The 20724-nt window shown below is 41.8% G+C and overlaps 1 protein-coding gene across 1 annotated transcript in view; it reads left to right on the plus strand.

The window, feature by feature from the left end:
• PGM5 (phosphoglucomutase 5) overlaps positions 1 to 20724 on the plus strand; it is a 156256-nt gene that overhangs the window by 52217 nt on the left and 83315 nt on the right. The window contains exons 2-3 of the mRNA XM_075860417.1: positions 3433 to 3595; positions 14432 to 14578. Coding sequence (XP_075716532.1) covers positions 3433 to 3595; positions 14432 to 14578 — 310 coding nt within the window. The remainder of the gene's footprint in view (positions 1 to 3432; positions 3596 to 14431; positions 14579 to 20724) is intronic.

A 20724-nucleotide genomic window follows, 5' to 3' on the forward strand; every position in this document is an offset into this window, starting at 1 on the left:
CCAATACGTCGGCAAACATCTGCCCATTGCTTGCAATGGGTCTTACGATGTTCTGTGCAGACCAGCTGTCATTTTACGTGTCGCTGTCAAAATACGGGGTGTAAAATGACGGCTCGTCAAAAGAAGTGCAGGACACATCTTGGGACATTTTTGGAGCTGTTTTCTCATAGACTCTATTGAAAACAGCTCCAAAAACGGCCGTAAAAACGCAGCGAAAACTCAGCGAAAAACGTGAGTTGCTCAAAAAACAGCTCCGTATTTTCAGACGTATTTTGTTAATCATGTGAACATACCCTTATACTGACATATTAACGTTACTGAAGTGTTTAGACAGTGAATAGACATTCCTTCCAGCCAGGACGGGATGTGTATTCACAATCCCAGCACTTCGTTTACGTTTCTGTGGTACTTACAGCAGAGCAAGCGTAATCTCGCGAGATCACGCTGTAAATGACAGGTTACAGCGAGATTACGCTTTGCTCTGCTGTAAGTACCACAGAAACGTTAACAAAGTGCCGGGATTGTGAATAGACATCCCGTCCTGTCTGGAAGGACTGTCTATTCACTGTCTAAACACTTCAGTAACATTAATATGTCAGTATAAGACAGCACATAGTGAATAACGCAGTGTCACTATGCGCTGACTAAATGAATGGGGAGAAGTGCATGACGCTGATTGGTTAGCGTCATACACTTCTCTGTACAATGCCCACTTGGTCTAAAGTAAAAACACGCCCACTTGGGCATTAAGAAACGAATTAGCATAAAGCTAAAATCGCTAAAAACCTAACGTGGTAAAAATAGATCATTTTTCTAAATAAAAACACTGCTGTCACCTACATTATAGCGCCAATCTCCTTATGTAGGAGATAGGGCACTTATAATGTGGTGACAGAGTCTCTTTAAGGCCTGCAGCCTATAAGGTGCTGGGAAGACTCCCTGCGCAGGCCATTGTGATGACGTCACTGCATCACGCTGGTCTGCGCATTTGTGTCCGGACCGGAGCCTGTGCAGCGCTCCGTCCATCGCAAGAATGGGGCAAGGTAGGTACAATATAATTTTTTTTTTGGAGGGGGCGGGAGGCACTATATACAAGGTGGAGAAGGGTGGCACTATATACAAGGGGGAAACAGGGTTGCACTATATACAAGGTTGGAGCAGGGTGGCACTACATACAAGGGCAGCTGTGTGGTACTATATACATTTGGGGGCCGTGTGGCACTATGCAGGGGGGCTGTGTGGCACTACTAAGGGAGGGGCTGTGTGGCACCACTAAGGGGGGCTGTGTGCCACTGTCTACTAGGGGGCTGTATGGCACTATTTACAAGGTGGAGGGCTGTGGCGCTATCTACAGGGGGCTGTGCGTGGCGCAATCTACAGGGGTCTGTGTGTGGCACTATATACAGGGGGAGCTGTATGGAGCTATATACAGGGGGCTTTATGGCAATATCTACAGGGGGGCTGTATGGTGACTATCTACAAGGGGAGGTGGGGGGCACTATGTACAAGTGGGATGTGACACTGTCTACAGGGGGGCTGTATAGCACAATCTACAGGGGGCACTATCTATAAGGGGGGACTGCGTGTGGCACCTAGGGGGGGCAGTCAAAAGTTTGTTTAGGGGCCCAGTATTTCCTAGTTACGCACCTGGCCCCATGCACACGAACGTAAAAATCGTCCGTAATTGCGGACCACAATTGCTGTCCGCAATTACTGACCCATTCACTTTGATTGTCCACGTTTATTTACGGGAAGGTGTACGGCCACAGTAGTGTACCGCAAAAGATAGGACATGTTCTACCTTTTGCTTACATTGTATGGGAGCACGGGCCGAAAATGCAGGCGGCTGTCCACGGCCGGCCTTGCCCGCAATCGCGGTCCTTGATTACGGGCATGGCCGTGTGCATGGGGCCTCACACTTACTAGCTGACACTTACTGATGCTGACTGACACATACTGACTTTTACTAAGTGACGCAGACTAACTGATAAGTGACGCGACTGACCATTATGGATTGACACTTACTGACAAGTGACGTGACTGACAGTGACAGATTGACACTAACTGACAAATGATGCGACTGACAGTGACTGATTCACGCTGACTAACTGACAAGTGACGCGATGGACGATACAGATTGACACTGACAATGGATTGACGCTGAATAACTGACAACTGGCGCGACGAATTGGCGTAGACGAGCTAGACAACTACCTAACAACTAAATCTAATTATTATTTTTAGGGAATTATGATGGAAAAAAAATATTGAAAAAAAAAAATCTTCCTTATACACTGGGCGGGGGTGGGGACACTCACTGGGAACAGGGAGCTAGAGATGAGGGGTTAATGCTGTTTTTCACATGTGAGGGGCACATAATACAGCACAGGCTCTGATCTCTAAAAACGTATCTTCACATGCTAAGAGATCAAAGCCTGTGTCCATTATTTTTCACCTGCCCTAGGTGAAAACGCACTGTGATTAGTGGATCTGAACACACCCACCAATCACAGCAATCGCCGGCAATGGACCGCTTTTACGGGTCCATTGCCGGTGACTGGGGAGTGTTAGGGTATGTTCACACGGCCTATTTTCAGATGTAATTCGGGCATTTTACGCCTCGAATTACACCTGAAAAAATTGCTCCATTACGCCTACAAGCATCTGCCCATTGCTTTCAATGCTTTTTACGATGTTCTGTTCCCACGAGGTGTAATTTTACGCGTCGCTGTCAAAAGACGGCGCGTAAAAAGACGCCCGCGTCAAAGAAGTGCATGTCACTTCTTGGGACGTTTTTGGAGCTATTTTTCATTGACTCCATTGAAAAACAGCTTCAATAACGTCCGTAAAATACACCGCGAAAAACGCCAGTAGTTACAAAAACTTCTGAAAATCAGGAGCTGTTTTCAGGCGAAAACAGCTCCGTAATTTCAGACGTATTTTGCTACTTCGTGTGGGGACAGCTACTCCCCCTGTTCCCGATGCACACTGTCACTCACAGTGTGCACCGGGAACGTCTCAGTAACTGTAAAGTAAAAATTCAATTCCCGCCAGGACATACAGTTGCGTCCTGGTGCGCCAAGGGGTTAAAAAAAAATATTGAAGATAATACTGAATCAAATTATAGAAAACTGTATATTCCCGAGCTTAGCATCTCCCTCTCTACTGTATGCTCTGCTGCCATCAGATAGATATGCAAATGACTCATAACAAATGTAACTCATATCAAATGACATATTTCAACTTGAATAAGCTTCATGAAGGGAAAAAAGATCATAATGGCTGGTGCCAGATGGGCCAATATAAAAAAAAATGCAATTAGTTCCAAATTGTTATATAATGATAATAATTTTATTAAATGGCACATGTGGCTACTTGTACACACACCAATGAGGATGTAACTATTTTTCTTTCTTTCTTTGCTGTATGTAGATTGGCCGCTTGGTTATTGGTCAGAACGGATTGCTGTCCACTCCTGCTGTCTCGTGTATTATTAGGAAAATTAAGGCAATCGGGGGTATTGTTCTAACAGCTAGCCACAATCCAGGAGGACCAGGTGGAGACTTTGGAATCAAGTTCAATATTGCTAATGGAGGTAAAAGACCATTTTGCAAAAATATGAATCTCAAGTGGTATCAGAGCCATTCATGAGAATAGATACAGAAATGTGCTTCAGACATGCCTGCTGCGCTACATCAACCAGAAAGCTTTATCTGCCAACCTATTCTATTCTATCTTCAGGCCTTACTGTAAAATGTATTTGCATTAAAACATTGCATTAGAACATACATTTGCACCCCATATAATTAATGAAAGGGTCACTCTAGTCAAAAACGAAAAAATCACCAAAGTCTCATTTACTTGAATATTTCCATCACAGGGATCCCCTGGTGTCCCCCACATTGAGGCAGCAGACACCCGTGCTAGCCATAACAAAATAGCAGTGCTGTTCTGAGCCAGAGTCAGTGTAGCTTCAGAGTTAGTGTAGAAAATATACACGAGCAACATTAAATCATTTTACAATGATGACTACACCCCCCTATAGGACACTAGTAATGATGGTGCTTGGATAATGTTAACATGTGTAAATCCCTAATTTTTCTGCCAGTCAGGCTCTATGATGCTCATTTCTAACTAACAGTTTTATTTTCTCAGCCTGGGAGGGGCTTAGTTGTGTGCACCCACCCACTGACATCTATGTAAGGAGAGGTAATTAACAAGCAGTTGACATGTCATGGATTCATGGAGATAGAAACCACTTGATGCTGCAATCAGGGGCATAGCTAAAGGCTCATGGGCCCCGATGCAAAAGTTCTTCTTGGCCCCCCCCAAACTTCTCTTGGCCGACGGCCCGCAGCTTTCAGCTGCATCGCTGGGTCTCCTAAGTGACCCAACGATGCAGTACTAGCAGCCAGGTGCGTCACTAAGGTCTTAAAACGTCAGGAGAAATAGCCCCAATACATACGTGTCCCCCCCAAAAAAAACATGTGCGCGTGTATGTATATGCGTGTGTATATGTGTGTGTGTTTATACATAGGAGACAGCATCTATAGTGCTATGATCCTATAGCTATGGATAGGATTAGATACATTGGCTCAGCAGACTTTATCACATATGGCAAGCTTAGATATAGGGCCCAGCTCGCTGACATTGTGGCTCCAGCGCTGGACCCAGGAAAGGTAAGTATAAGAATTGTTTTGTTTTTTTATGTGTGTTTGTGTTTTTTTACAGGTTCGATTGTTGGACTACTTTGGATTCGAGGACTACTTTCATGACGGTCTTTTTTTTATTCTCAATAAAATGGTTAATGAGGAGACCTATAGACAACTGAATGATACTAATGTGTATAAGAGGGATCCTAAAAATAGCATTCAGAAATACATTAGGTTGCTGGTGTCTTTGCGAGTGACATGATAGATAAAGATTTAAATTCTTTTTTAACACCTACATTTCCAATAACTCCAATGCTGTATTGCCTGCCCAAAATTCATAAGAGCATTACTGCCCCTCCAGGTAGGCCTATAGTTTCGGGGAGGGAGTCCCTACTTAGTCCGTTAGCGATCTTTCTGGACAAGATTCTAAGGGAATTTGCTATATCTGCCAAATCCTACATCAGAGACACTGCTGATTTTTTACTTAAGATCAGGGGCATATATATATTCCTATAGGGGCCTTGGTAGTCTCTTTCGATGTGACTAGCTTATACACATCTATAAACCATGAAAGAGGTATGAGCAGTGTAGGTAGAGTATTTGATCATACTGAATTTTCCAATGACGGTAGGGAATTTTTAATGGGTCTTTTGGCGGTCGTGTTGACCTGTAACTATTTTTTATTCAATGACGAATATTTTATACAACTCAGAGGGACAGCCATGGGGTCAAATGTGGCCCCCACATACGCCAACATAGTTATGGCTGATATGGAGGAGACGTGGATATATGTATCCCAGCACTTTACTTCGGTACTTGGGTGGTGGCGATACATAGACGACGTCTTCCTCATTTGGACGGGTGACCTGCCCAGTTTGAACCTGTTCTTTGACTTTCTGAATCAAATTCACCCTGACATTAAGTTCACTGGTGGTCTCTGGCACTAACATCCAATTTCTTGACACTATGGTCTTTATACAGGACCAAAGACTTAGGACTGATTTACATGTCAAACAGACGGACTGTAATAATTTGCTTAGTTATGACAGTCATGATCCTAAGAGGATGATTAGGTCCTTACAGTATAGCCAGCTATTAAGGGTTAAGAGGATATTGGAGGACCCTAAAAGTTTGGATGATAAACTAAACATAATGGCAAAAAAGTTTCTGGAGAGAGGTTATCCAGGGAAGCTTTTACATAAACATCTAGAAAGAGTGAGGTTAACAGATAGAGATGAATTCTGTCAGGGTAACAATAAAAATAAGAACAACCATAAAAGTAATAGACTTCCTATGGTTTCCACTTATAATGTACTGTATGTAGCCCAAATATAGCAGGGATTATTAAGAGACATTGGAGAATTCTTGGCAACTACTATGACAAATAGTGGAATTTCAGTCTCCTCCACTATTTTCTTACAGAAGACCCCGTAACCATAGGGACAGGCTTGTCATGACGGACGTCAGCAAAAATTAAGGTCTCAATAGAGGTGGACAGTCTGATTTGACACGCAGGGGTTGTTTCCCCTGTCTATCATGCGAGAGTTGTGCCATAATGCTCAAAGGCAATGTTTTTGTACACCCTGCTACTGGAAAAACCTATAATATTAATTCTCACTATACATGTAAAAGTGATTTTGTTATATATGCAGTGCCCATACAATTTGATTTACGTGGGTGAAACTACAACTGAGTGTCGATTAAGGTTGAATAACCATAAATCTAGCATATGTACAAAGAAAAGTGAACTCCCTGTGTCACGACACTTCATGGAGGTGGGACAGACTGTCCAACAACTCAGGTTCACCCTCATTGATAGGGTTCCTCCATTAAAGCGTGGTGGCAACAGGGAACTGATCCTAAAACAACGAGAGGTTCAATGGATCAGTAGATTGAATTCATTATGCCCTAATGGCATATAGGAGATATTATCCATGACTTGGTCATAATACTGGTATAATTAATTTAATATATACTTGCTTTGATCGAAAATATGAGCATAATGTATTGGCAGCTTACCCTAGCCAAAGATGGTGCTATAGAGCATATCTAACTGCGCGGCAAGAACACTCCCTTATTTTAATTTTGTGACGTTTGTTGCCACACTGTTGTACTGTGTCATGGTAACCATAGAAAACGTGTATGGCTATACTCAATGGAGAGCTAGTGTTTGGGCATGCGCAACTCGGTTGTAATGACCGGGGGGTAGGGAAACGGACAAGTGAGCCCTAATCTACCCGCCACTCTGTCCCTGCCTACTTGCAACGACCCGCCCTAGGCGACGGGGTACAACTGGGCGGCGGTCCCTGCACTCAGTAAGTGCACGACAAACACGACAAACATACAAGGGAATACAAGCAAGGGAAAGGGGCAGTTGCCCACGGCAACACTGTGAGCAACCAGAGTGGTGAACGAGCCGAGTCAAGCCAGGAGTGTGCGAGGTACCAAACGAAGAGCAGAAGAGTAGTCAGTAAGCCAGGGTCTGTATGGAGCAGGAACAAAATAGAAGGAGCTGTAGCTGGGCCAGGAAACCACATGAAAAAGAATAACAAGCAAGGAGGAACAGGAAATGCAGGTATAAATAGACAGAGGGCGGGAGCTAGCTGAGTCTGGCCAGGCTGCGATAGGCTCTCCCACTCCTAAGCCTGCCAGCCTGAGTGGTGGAAGCTGGAGTCAGTCTCAGGGATGTAGATTCAGGTGCTGACTGATTAATTAAGGGAGTTAACCCCGAAGCTGTGCCTGGCAGATCCTTTACATCGGTGCTTGAAACCCCGAGAATCTCTTACTCGACACATATAGAGTCCGTTCAGGAGAAATATATGTTTCGATTGGTGAGTGTCAGCTTTTTCAAATTTTTATTATGATCACTATTTAAATTCAATTAGTGTATTAGACTTATTTAAATGCACATGGTTGTTATAATATGATACAACAGTTTTCTATATTATATGTCATGACTTGACTCTTAACCCCTTAACCCCTTAGTGACCAGCCCATTTTAGGCCCTAATGACCAAGCTATTTTATTTGTTTTTCTGTAGTCGCATTCAAAGAGCTATAAAGTTTTTATTTTTTCGTCTACATAGCTTTATGAGGACTTGCTTTTTGCGGGATTAGTTGTGCTTTTTAATGGCACCATTTTTGGGTACATATAATTTTTATATTAACTTTTATTAACCTTTTTGGCAGGGATTATAAAAAAAAAACTGAAATTTCGCCATTGTTCTATGCGTTTTTAAATTGACGCCGTTCACTATGCGACGTAAATAACATGTTACCTTTATTCTATGGGTCGGTACGATTACGGCGATACCACATATGTAGAGTTTTTTTTATGTTTTACGACTTTTGCACAATAAAAACACTTTTGAACTAAAATTATTTGCTTTTGCATCGTCGCTTTCCAAGAGCCGTAATTTTTTTATTTTTCCATCAATGTAGTGATTTTTTGGGCTTGTTTTCTGTGGGACAAGACGTAGTTTTGAATGGTACTGTTTTGGGGTGCATGGCTCTTATTGATTCATTTTTATTATGACTTTTTTGGGGGGCAATGGAAAAAAATTTCAATTTCGCCATGGTTTTTTGCGGTTTTTTTTACGGTGTTCACTTTGCGGTTTAAATGACATATGAACTTTATTAATGGAGTCATTACGGTCGCGGCGATACCACATATGTGTACTTTTTTTTTTTTTTTTACACTTTTACTAAATAAAACCACTTTTTATGGAAAAAAATGGTTTTATTTATTTTTTTACTGTACTTTTTATTAATAATCTTTATTTCACTTTGATGACTTATTTTATTAGTCCCACTAGGGGACTTTACTGTGCGATATTCCGATCGCTGCTATAATGCTCTGGTATACTTCGTATACCAGAGCATTATTGCCTGTCAGTGTAACAGGAATATGTCCAGGGCAGACCTGGGGGCTTTTATCAAGCCCCCGGCTGCCATGACACCCCATCGGAGACCCGCGATTTCATTCGCGGGCCGCCGATGGGTGACAGAGGGAGCGCACTCCCTCTGTAAACAAAGTTAAATGCCGCGGTCGCTATTGACGGCGGCATTTAATGGGTTAAACGGCCGCGATCGAAGTAAACTTCGATCGCGGGCGTTGGAGCAGGAGCTCAGCTGTTATCAGACAGCAGAGCCCCGGCTCCTGCCTGCACGGGAGACCCGTGCAGGACTTAGACTAGGCTGACGTGAAAAGGCGTCAGCCTAGCCTAAAGCCCATTAGTGACCGACGTAAAAAGGCGTATTAGTGGTCACTAAGGGGTTAAGGACGCAGCCACTTTTGGACCTTATGACAGCCTCATTTTTTTAAATCTGATGTGTGTTACTATATGTGGTAATATTTTGGGAATGCTTTTACCTATCCAAACGATTCTGAGATTGTTTTCTCGTGACATATTGTACTTTAAGTTAGTGCAAAAATGTGGTCGATATATTCAATATTTTTGTGTGAAAAACACCAAAATTGAGAGAAAATTTGCAAAAAGTTAGCATTTTCTAAATTCAAATGTATCTGCTTGTAAGACAGATAGTTATACCACACAAAATAGCCACTAGTTAACATTTCCCATATGTCTACTTTAGATTGGCATCATTTTTTGAACATCCTTTTATTTTTCTAGGACGTTACAAGGCTTATAAGTTTAGCAGCAATTTCTCAAATTTTCAAGAAAATTTCAAAAGCCTATTTTTTCAGGGACCAGTTCAGTTCTGAAGTGGCTTTGAGGGCCTTATATATATATATTAGGAACCCCCACACATCACCCCATTTTAAAAACTGCACCCCTTAAAGTATTCAAAACAGCATTTAGAAAGTTTCTTAACCCTTTATGCGTTTCACAGGAATTAAAGCAAAGTGGAATGGAAATTTGCAAATTTCATTTTTTTTTGCAAAGTACAGTAAAAAATAGTGTAGTACCGTGTTAGCCAGAGACAATATGAAATGTTAAATACTTTTGTGTCAAAAAAGACAAAAGTATAATAGGTATGATACCTATTTCTAAGTCATTCATTTGTAAACTGCCTGAAGAAGGAGCCTCTGCGCTCTGAAAGCTTGCATATAGAACTTTTATGGTTAGCCAATAAAGGTATCATACCTATTTTATTATACTTTTGTCTTTTTTGACACAAAAGTATTTAACATTTCATTTTTTTTTTGCAGAAATTCCATTTTAATCCATTTTTCCTGTAATACTGAGGGTTTTTGCCAGAGAAACACAACTGAATATTTATTGCCCTGATTCTGAAGTTTTTAGAAATATCCCACATGTGGCCCTAGTGCTCTACTGGACTGAAACAAAAGCCTCAGAAGCAAAGGAGCACCTAGAGGATTTTTGGGCCTTCCTTTTCTTAAATTATATTTTAGGCACCATGTCAGGTTAGACGAGGTCTTGTAGTGCAAAAATAAAGAAAACACCCCAAAAAAGACCCCATTTTGGAAACTACACCGCTTGAGGAATTAATCTAGGGGTGTAGTGAGCATTTTGACCCCACAGGTGTTTCATAGATTTCATTAGAATTGAGCAGTGAAACTCAAAAATGACATTATTTTCCAATAAGATTTAGCTTTACCTCAAAATTTTTCATTTTTTCAACAAATAAATGAGGAAAAGCACCCCAATATTTGTAAAGCAACTTCTCCAGAGTACAGAAATACCAAACATGTGGTCATAAACTGCTGTTTGAGCAAGCAGCAGGACTCAGAAGGGAAGGCACGCCATTTAGCTTTTGGAGCGCTGATTTTGCTGGATTCATTTCTCTGAACCATGTCGCATTTGTAAAGCTCCCAAGGTACCAGTACAGTGGAAACCCCCCAAAAGTGACTCCATTTAGGAAACTACACCCCTTGAGGAATTCATCTAGGGGTGTAGTGAGCATTTTGACCCCCCAGGTGTTTCATAGATTTCATTAGAATTGGGCAGTAAACATGAAAAATTTCATTTTTTTCCACTAAGACGTAGCTTTAGGTCAAAATGTTTCATTTTCTCATCAAATAAAGGAGAAAAAGCACCGTAACATTTGTAAAGCAACTTCTCCAGAGTACGGAAATACCCCATATTTGGTAATAAAGTACTGTATGAATACACATCAGGGCTCAGAAGGGAAGGAGCGCCATTTGGCTTTTGGAGAGCAGATTTTGCTGGATTGGTTTTTCTGTGCCATGTCGCTTTTGCAAAGCCCCTTAGGTAGCAGTACAGTGGAAACTACCCAAAAGTGACTCCATTTGGCAAACTACACCCATTGAGGAATTCATCTAGGGGTGTAATGAGCATTTTGACCCCACAGGTGTCTCATATATTTTATTAGAAATGGGCAGTGAAAATGAAAAATTACATTATTTTCCAATAAGACATAGCATTAGGTTAAAATTTTTCATTTTCTCAACAAATAAAGGAGAAAAAGCACCATAACATTTGTAAAGCAACTTCTTCAGAGTAGGGAAATAACTCACACGTGGTCATAAACTGCTATTTGGACACACAGCAAGGCTCTAAAGGGAAGGAGCGCCATTTAGTATTTGGAGTGGAGATTTTATAAGATTTGTTTTTTGACACCATGTTGCATTGAGCTATAGTACCAGTACAGTGGTACCCCCAATAAATTACCCCGTTTTGGAAACTAGATCCCTCAAAGAATTTATCTAGGGGTGTAGTGAGCATTTTGACCGCACAATAGATCCCCAGTCTCTGCAGCGGCTAACACTAAGCCCCACCTTAGTAATGGATGCTGTCAACCAGCCAGCAGCCATTAGTAAGGCGGTAGTAATGAAGTTTAAAAGAAAATACAAAGACATAGAAGAAAAAAACACAAGACCCTCGTTAACCATTTTATTGATAATAAAAAATGCTGTAATTGAAGTAGTCCTCGAATCCGACGTAGTCCAACGACCGAACCTGTAAAAAAAACAAATTAGTAGAACATGTGGTAGGCTTAGATACAGTGCCCATGTGTGATACTGTCTGTTGGACCCTGTATCTAAGCCTACCCCAAGGTAGGCTTAGATACAGGGTCCAGTAGGCAGTAATCTTATACAGTATAAGATTACTATCTGCTGGTGACTTGTATCAAAGCCTACCATGTGGTAGGCTTAAATACAGGGCCTTATTATTTTTCCTTATTATTTATAGTGGGGACCGGTAGCCCCACTCACCTGTATGCCTAATAGTGTAGTTCCCCCTCCAGTGGCTCCAATCAGTTATATACAGCTATCTCTCACAACTGCTCGATGGCCATGAAGCTTGAGAAGGACAACTGATGGAGCTGTATTTATTTGTTAAAGGGAAATATATAAGGCTATTCCACAAGTACACCCTGTGTCCATCTAAACCCTAATAGCCCTATGTGTTTCTTCACTTTTATTACTCTGCAGTGAATTGTCAGGGGCTTTGCAGAGCTAATGTAATTAATCCTCTGACAATCCAGACGAATTCACCAAATGTGTACAATTCACCAAACATACAATTCAGGATTCTGAATAGATATCACGTCCTGGCTGGTAGTGATGTCTATTCACAGTCAGGACACTTCAGTAACGTTAATATGTGAGTAAGTGACGGCACATAGTGATCTAGCAAGATCACTATGTGCTGAGTAAATGAATGGAGAGAAGTGTATGACGCTGATTGGTCACTGATTGGTCAGCATCATACACTTCTCTCCACAACGCCCACTTGGTCAAAAAGTAAAACAAGCCCAGTTGTCCATTAAGAAAGTCATTAGCATAAAGCTAAAATAGGTCATATCTCCGTCAAAAATGATCGTTTTTCTAAATAAAAAACACTGCTGTAATCTACATTACAGCGCCGATCACATTATGTACAAGATAGGGCACTTATAATGTGGTGACAGAGCCTCTTTAAGGAGTTGAACCTTACTGCCATATTATTGTTGCCTACAATTATTTAAAAAAACCAAATACCATTCTCCATATTGGTCCATCATGTATTTGATGCGAACAGTAAAATAGGAATAGTTCTCGGGGAAGATTATTTTTCACATTATTTTGCACATGCCCAAAGATGCAAACTTTTTGCTACATATGTTTGTTTTTTTGTTTATTCGCTCTTATACATCTGTGATCACCAATCAGCTGACAGTTTTAAAGGTTTCACTAGCATAGATAGTAGCGAATTGGAGCACATAGGTATTCCTATGCATTATAATTAAATAAAAGAAAAATTTAAAGTGAAAGCTTCCTAACGGGACAAAAAAGTTACTTAATTGAATAAAGTTGAATAAAATAATTTGTTTAAAAAAAACACCGAAATGCAGAAAAAAATACAGGTTTTTTTTTAATGGGAAACTCCAACCAAAACTAAAGTTTGGCATGTGTTCCATAAAGAATTCCATGTGTCAGTGTCAAACCTGTTCTTTTTCTTGCTGCCCCTATTACTAATTATCATACTGGGGCTGTTGCATAGCAACAGTAAGGCCTTATTTACACGAACGTGTATTATGTCCGTGCTACGCGCGTGGAAATCACGCGCGTCGCACGGACTTATGTAAGTCAATGGGGCTGTTCTAACAGGTGCGTAAAACTCACGACATGTCCTATACTTGCCTGTGTTTCGTGCAGCACGCACCCATTGAAGTCAATGGGTGCGTGGAAATCGCGCGCGACACAGAAGCACTTCCGGGTGACGCGCGTGATTCGCGCTCCAGCTGTTAAAGGAGTGAAGGGAAACATAAAAGCCCCTCCTTCTTTACTGTTTCGTAACCTAAAAACAGAGTGTCATAATGATGCCGGCTGCGCGAAAATCACGCAGCCACGCACCATATACAGATGCCACACAGAACTTTTGCACGCGCAAAACGCAGCGTTTTTTGCACGCGCAAAACACAGCATTTTTTGCACGCGCAAAACACACACACTCGTGTGAATCCGGCCTTATAATCAGACATCAGGAATATGCTTATTTTTTCTTGAGTCAATGGGGATAATCCTGTGACACTCATACAGGCACCAGAAACTTCCTGTGTGAAGAGAACGCAGGATTTAGATGGTGTCTGATCAGAAGCAAACAGAAGGCAGGGAAGAGAGTACAATATACATTTTAAAAAGTAGCGAGCTTGATATTTAATCAGTTGGGGGAGGGGATGCTATGATGGAAAGTTGTGCTTCTGCTGAAGGTCTCCCTTAACAAAACCAGTTTTTATTAAAAAAAGTTATAAAACAAAAAAAATTATTGTCGCAACCGATAAAATAAATGTAAGAGTTAATTTCAGAAGAACACCCTGAAATAAATCACAATGGCATAATAAAATGTTTTGCACAAACGTTAATTTCTATGCATCAAAAGATTATGTAAAAAACAAATATACCCCGAAATACAAAAAAAACAAGACCTCACACATCAATATCAGCTATGACTCTTGGAAAGCTCTGAGGCAAAAACTGGAGAAATGCGCTGTGTCTTGAAAGCCAAAAATAAGCACAAGGCTTTATCCAATCCTGCCTATTTCCCTAGAAACCTAACAATTTTGATAGATGATTTTAATTCTGCTGCTTGTTAAGTCGTATATAGAGCTGCCACTACATATATGCAGTCTAATAAATCCTTAAAATATTGTTCCAAGCAGATGTTTCTTTATAGCTCTGGATGCAGATGTTGTTCACTGCATCCAATGCTTTCCATCCAAATCTGTCACTAAATCTTGACAGCCCCAATTGCTACAGTAGCTGTTACATTGCAATATACATCTGCTTTACATATATGTTTTTGGTTCATATATTTGTATTTTTACTTGCTTTTCCATTCTGTTTTGTAGGTCCTGCTCTGGATGCTGTTACAGACAAGATTTATCAGATCAGTAAAACTATTGAGGAATATGCTATTTGTCCAGACCTGCGGATTGACCTCTCAAGAGTTGGGAGACAGGATTTTGATTTGGAGAATAAGTTCAAGCCATTTAGAGGTAATGAGGATTTCTTTACTGTTTGTTGCTAGTATTAAATATGCTCTTTTGGACACCTCACATCACAGTAACTACAGAATGGATGTCTAAAGCTCAGACTACAGATGACAACATTATATTTATAAATGTAAAGGCAAATCTTTTCCATAATGTAATCCTTCATTTTTGGACATACTTATACATCAAAATATTTATCAAAATACCTGGATAAGAGAAAATAAGTAGATATAGCACCGTTACTAAGGGGCTAGAAATGAATAAATGATAGACCAATATGCAATCTGACATCCATTGTGTTAGGCCCTCTTACAACTGTTCAAGAGAAATTCATCCCCATCCTCCTCCTAAAAGAGTCTCGAGACCCTATCGATGTATACACACTTTCCTCTCTCTCTCTCTCTATATATATATATATATATATATATATATATATATATATATATATATCTGTATGGTATCAGGAGGTCACATCTTTTTTATAAATCCCCTCCCTCCATCTATATATAGATATGTATTCTGGGTTTTGGTACCAGAAGATCATAATCCTGGATAATCAATACCCAGGAATAACATTACGCAACATATAGGACTAATGAAAGGTGCAAAAGTCAAATGAATAGACATGAGAGCAAGATAGCTATTAGAGAGATATCTGATCTCTCATGTATGAAAACAGAAACTGCAGGATGCAGTTCCACTAATTAGCCCCTCTATAAGTGTTAATGGGCAATCATTTGGCCATATACCCTATTAATATGACAATGGTCAAAACATCACTATCGTGATATCCCAAGCAAGAGAAATCTTGAGTAGGGAAGAGGAAAGCACACTAGGTATAAGTATTACTAATAAATAAATAACTAATTTGTATAGATCGAACACTGCTATGACACTCAGTAGAACTACAACAACAGCACACCGTGAAACAGCTAGCCAATAGGGGAAACACATGCAATAATCCCTATGACGATGTTTAAGCTGATCAGAGGACTGTAATATTGCTGTGAGGAGGATGATGCACGTATACCTCCCCGCTGATTGGCTGCCAGATGGTCGAGTCCCGGATGGGCGGGCTCTGTAAAACATACAAAAGACGCTAGAAAGATCGGCTCGCTGCCACTGCCAGATATAAGATTGATTGAGCCACAACTCTGTCTGTCTCCCTGACGAGCCAAATCTTTTTGGCGAAATGTGTAGGAACAAGAGTGACAATGTTAGAAAATCAATAGAAGAATTTATTAGGGAGAGCTGCCGGCGGTAATAGGGTCGTCCTTTACAGAACGGGCGCCCAGCAGTATTACCCAATACAGGGACAGTTCAGCCTAGTCATAGGGGATAGAATTCAATTTGAGAAATTGTGAAGCACCGCTGTGCGTTTATCTGTGAACATATACTGAACATAATACCAGCAGTGAATCAAAGAGAATCAGATCCTAATACTCAAAAGAGATACTTATATATCAATATATTTATGGTAATGTGTGCTATTCCACGTTTTATGAACTCATTAAAGGCTCAGTTTTATAATTACTCCTTCCTTACACAATTCATTTTGAGAAATTGGGAGGAATAACAGGAACCAGCCCATTGTTTTGAATATGGGAATTTCACTGCAGGAGGGGGTGGCGGCGGCTGGTTCCAGTGGCGCCGCCGCCCCCTCAGAAAGGCAGCAGGCCGCCACCTGAGGCAAGAAGATCATCTCGTCTTATGGACGGTGCGGCCCTGGCAATAAGTATCTTGTACTTTCTGACTCCACCTGCGCTTTAACTACCAGTCACTGACTACTTTGGGAACTGTGACCTAGGGATTTCCTGCTGAATGCCGCTGAGGCTATTAATAGGCTGCAGCGATGGTGTACGGTCAACATGATGTCACTGCTATATACAAAAAGAGAACAGATCTGACGGGAGCCCCCAGTGCAGGAACGTCTGGGAGGAGAGAGGTAAGTATAAGTTGTTTTTTTAATTTTAACTCCTGCTGCTTCAACAAAATGTTTAATTTGTATTCCCTACAACCACTTTAAAGGCTATGCCCACCTTTGAAATAGTTTTTTTTTTTTTCAAATAATCAGTGTGTTTTGTTCAACTTTCTAAATAAATACTTTTTATTAAAAACAATTTTTACTTTTTGAGATACAGCTGCTTTGTATTCTGTATACAGACAGGCCAGTGGGACTGACGGGTTCAGTGTCAGCAGGTCCTGTGTCTCTGACACGCCGGATCCGCCTGTTATCGATCACATCTGAGTTATGAACCATCGACACGCAGGACCCGCTGACACTGAACCAGTCAGTCCCACAGACCTGACGGACTGAGGTCTCAGCACTAGATACGGCTGCTCTGTATACAGAATACAAAACAGCTGTATCTCAAAAAGTAAAAATAGTTTAATAAGGCTCCGTTCACATGTGCATCAGGGCTCCGTTCAGGCATTCCATCTGAGCTTTCCATCAGAACAGAACCCTGACTGAATCAATATTGTAGTCGACTGTGCTTTTGATTCTGTCAAAACGACGGAACCCTTGCACAACGGAGACAAACGCAAACCATTTGCACCGGATCCGTCACCATTGAAATCAATGGTGATGCAAACCTATGATTTCCGTTTGTTTCAGTCAGGGCTCCGATCTGACGGAAAGCTCAGATGGAATGCCTGAACGGAGCCCTGATGCAGATGTGAACGAAGCCTTAAATGTAATTACAAAGTTGCACCAAACACACAGATTTTTACAGAAAAAAAAAATTCAAAGGTGTACATTTTCACGTAATCTGAACAGGGTTTAAAAGGGCAACAAATGGTAAATGTGCACTATGAAGGCACTGAATTCTGTGCCCATTTGACATTTATTAACACTTTAGTGCCTTTCAGTGCCACCATGGTGCCCATTTGCCACTTATTGCCCCTTTAGCGTCCTTCTGTTTGGTGGCCCCTTGATGCTGATTTGCCATTTACTGCCCCTGTATCCTTTAGCATCTTTTGCCACAGAAGAACAATAACGGGGCAACAAAATGGCAAAAGGGTATCAGGGGGCACTGAATAGAAGGACACTAAAAGGGCAATAAGTGGCAAATGGGCACCAAGGCTGCACTGAATCCTCTGCCCATTTGCCATTATTGCCCTTTTTAGAACCCCATTAGTTCCCACATTCAAACAAAGTCCAGTCAGTGACTTACCTGCTGGGCTTCTGGTAAACACTGCCTGCTGGAGCCGCCCTGGAGAAAACATTCCCTTGGTGTCTCCACCAGCCCTGGAAACGCACAGGAAGCGGGGTGTCTCCTCCCTGTCTTGCGTCCTGAATGATGTCATAACCCCTGTCTCGTCATTCAGGACCCAGGACAGGGTGAGCGGACAAGCGGTGGCCAGGGCGCGGGGCAGCCAGTATGAGGTCGGTGCAGTAAGTGAGTGGCACCTGACCCGCTGGCGTCCCGAGTAGTGGCCATGGCGCAGTGCATGAACTCCTGGTCGCGCCCTCCTTACAGTGCGGCGGGCGGTGCCCTGTGCGACCACATTGGTCGCACGTACCTAAGACCGGCCATGCCGGTGAGTCACCTAATCTAAATGTTTATTCTGCCTCTAATCAGTACTGTAGTCACTGTATGTTCTGCAGCGAGGTGATGGGTGGTATGATTTTTGTTGGGTGAAACAGCATCTCCCAGCATATCCTCACCATTGTTCGGGCCATGCTGGGAGCTTTAGTTTTACGCCATACAAACTTATACGGCAGGGGTTGCACAAAATTGAGCTGTATTTCTTCTGGTGTTGTATATATGCACTGATCTTGGTTCTGATGCTGTATGTAAGTACTGAGCTTTGTTCTGGTGCTGTATATATGCATGAGATTGGTTTTGGTGCTGTATGTATGTAATGAGTTTGGTTCTGTGGATGTATATATGTACTGAGCTTGGTTCTGGGGATGTATTTATGTACTGAGCTTGGTTCTGGTGCTGTAAGACCCAGCAGCAGTCTGTCACTAGCGGCACCCAGCGATCATGTGACCAGTCACATGATCACCAGGAGCAATAGAGATAGCGGTGCATCCGCTGCCTCTATTCCTATACACAGCGTTCATTGAGCGCTGTGTAAAAGACATCGGAGAAGACAGAAGCAGTGAAAGCTGCTTCTATCCTCTCCTCAGGGTCCACGGCAGTCACTGTCAGCCGGAGACCCGACATTCAGCTGCCCGATCGCTCGGGCCGCAAGTTAAAACCCGAGCCGTAAAAAGTCTATGGCTCGAGTTTTAAGGACCCTGACCGCTGGCCGTAAAAACACTATATAAAGTGGGAGCTGTATAGCGCTATATACAGTAGGGGCTTTATGGCGATATCTACAGGGCGGCTGTATGGCACTATCTACAAGGGGGAGGTTGGGGCGCTATCTACAAATGGGGTGCGACACTGTCTATAGGCGGGGCTATATAGCACTGTCTACAGGAGGGTTGTATGGCACATTCTACAGGGGGCACTATTTATAAGGGGGGCTGCTTGTGGCACCACGGGGGGGGGGGCGCCCGGTCAAGAGTTTGCTATGGGGTCCAGTCTTTCCTAGTTACACCCCTGATCGGAACTCTTTATTAAAACCATCGTCCTGGCACTCAGGGGCTCTTTTCAAAACAACCTGTCACGTTATTCTACAAAAATGTCTGCTGCCATAGACGAGTTAGGTGACAGGGTGGACCATGTTGAAAATAAGATGGGGGAAATCACTCATGCACATACAATGATATGGTGGATGCTCATTAAACCCTGGAAGAAGAGGTAACTTCTCAGATCTAAGATGGCCGCCTTAGAAGACAGAAACAGGAGAAACAACATTAAGTTTAGAGGCATCCGAGTCTGTTCAACCGGCTGCACTTATCTCATATATCCAACAACTTATTAAGGATCTGATACATTCAGCCCAGCCTGCAGATCTCATAATTGATAGAGCTCATAGGCTCCTCAAACAAAAATCCTTACCTCCTGAGATCCCTAGAGATGTAATTGCCCAAACCACTTTTTCCACACGAAGGACTCCCTCATGTCTGCAGCGCGACGCATTCAAGTTTTAACCGCCATATGAAAAAATTCACCTGTATGCAGACCTATCCCAGACGACCATACAAACAAGAAAAAAAAAACGTACCTCTCACTCTAGTCCTGAGAAAGAATAATATTGTCTATAAATGGAGCTTTCCTACAAAGCTGCTCATCCACAGAAATGAAGTCATGCATGCCATCACTAATCTGGAGGAACGTGGCTCCATGCTTAAACAGTGGGGACTATTGACTTTGTCTCCCTCTTTTAATTCACATAGGGATGCACCTGCGAGAATCTCTCCAGACTGGCTTCAAAGATTTAAGAAATCGCTGATTCCACATGCGTCCATTTTTCTCTTATTTTTTATAGAGGTCGATTTGGTCTTTAGGTAGACTCTTTCCCCCCACTATTCAGTGGCTGATTGCCAATATATTTGGTGAAGTTACTTCTGTTACTAAATGGTATTTGGATGTTTTCCTCCACCTGGGTCACATACCACTCTATTCTATTTCTATCTCAATGGCGACTCTTAGGATTGATAACGCTTCAGAGTTGTTTTTTCTATGGCTCTTAAAATTACATCTTTATATACGAAGGGGTTGAACTCCCCTTTTAAAAGGGCTTCATGTGGAGAGATGCGTTGTCCTATAATTCGGACATCCTCTGCCTGCAGCAAAACCACTTCTCCCAATCTAATTGTCCAAAATGTACGCATCATAGATTCCCCATCATCCACGTGGCTAATGCTGTTAAAAAGAAAGCTGGTGTATTGATTGCTTTAAGGGATTCTATATCCTTTCAGTTGTGTGATTATATTGCTAATGTGAGGGGGAGATTTCTTGTCCTGGTGGGCATGTTCAATAATTGCCGAGTTACAATAGTCAACATATATTCTCCCAACGTTTCACAAATTCGCTTTCTAAATAAGAAAATGCGCAAGATTCGTAAGATTGCGAAAGGAAAGCTTATTGCATGCGGAGATTTTAATATTATCCCGGATGCTCAATGGGATACTACTAATCAGGACAGGAGATCTCCTCCAATTCTTTCTATATGGCTTCATAAAGAAGAGCTGTATGATTTATTTAGATTCATGAATTCATCCTCTAGAGAATTTACTTATTATTCTC

The sequence above is a fragment of the Rhinoderma darwinii genome, chromosome 1, assembly GCF_050947455.1.
Source record: "Rhinoderma darwinii isolate aRhiDar2 chromosome 1, aRhiDar2.hap1, whole genome shotgun sequence".
Classification (NCBI taxonomy): domain Eukaryota; kingdom Metazoa; phylum Chordata; class Amphibia; order Anura; family Rhinodermatidae; genus Rhinoderma; species Rhinoderma darwinii.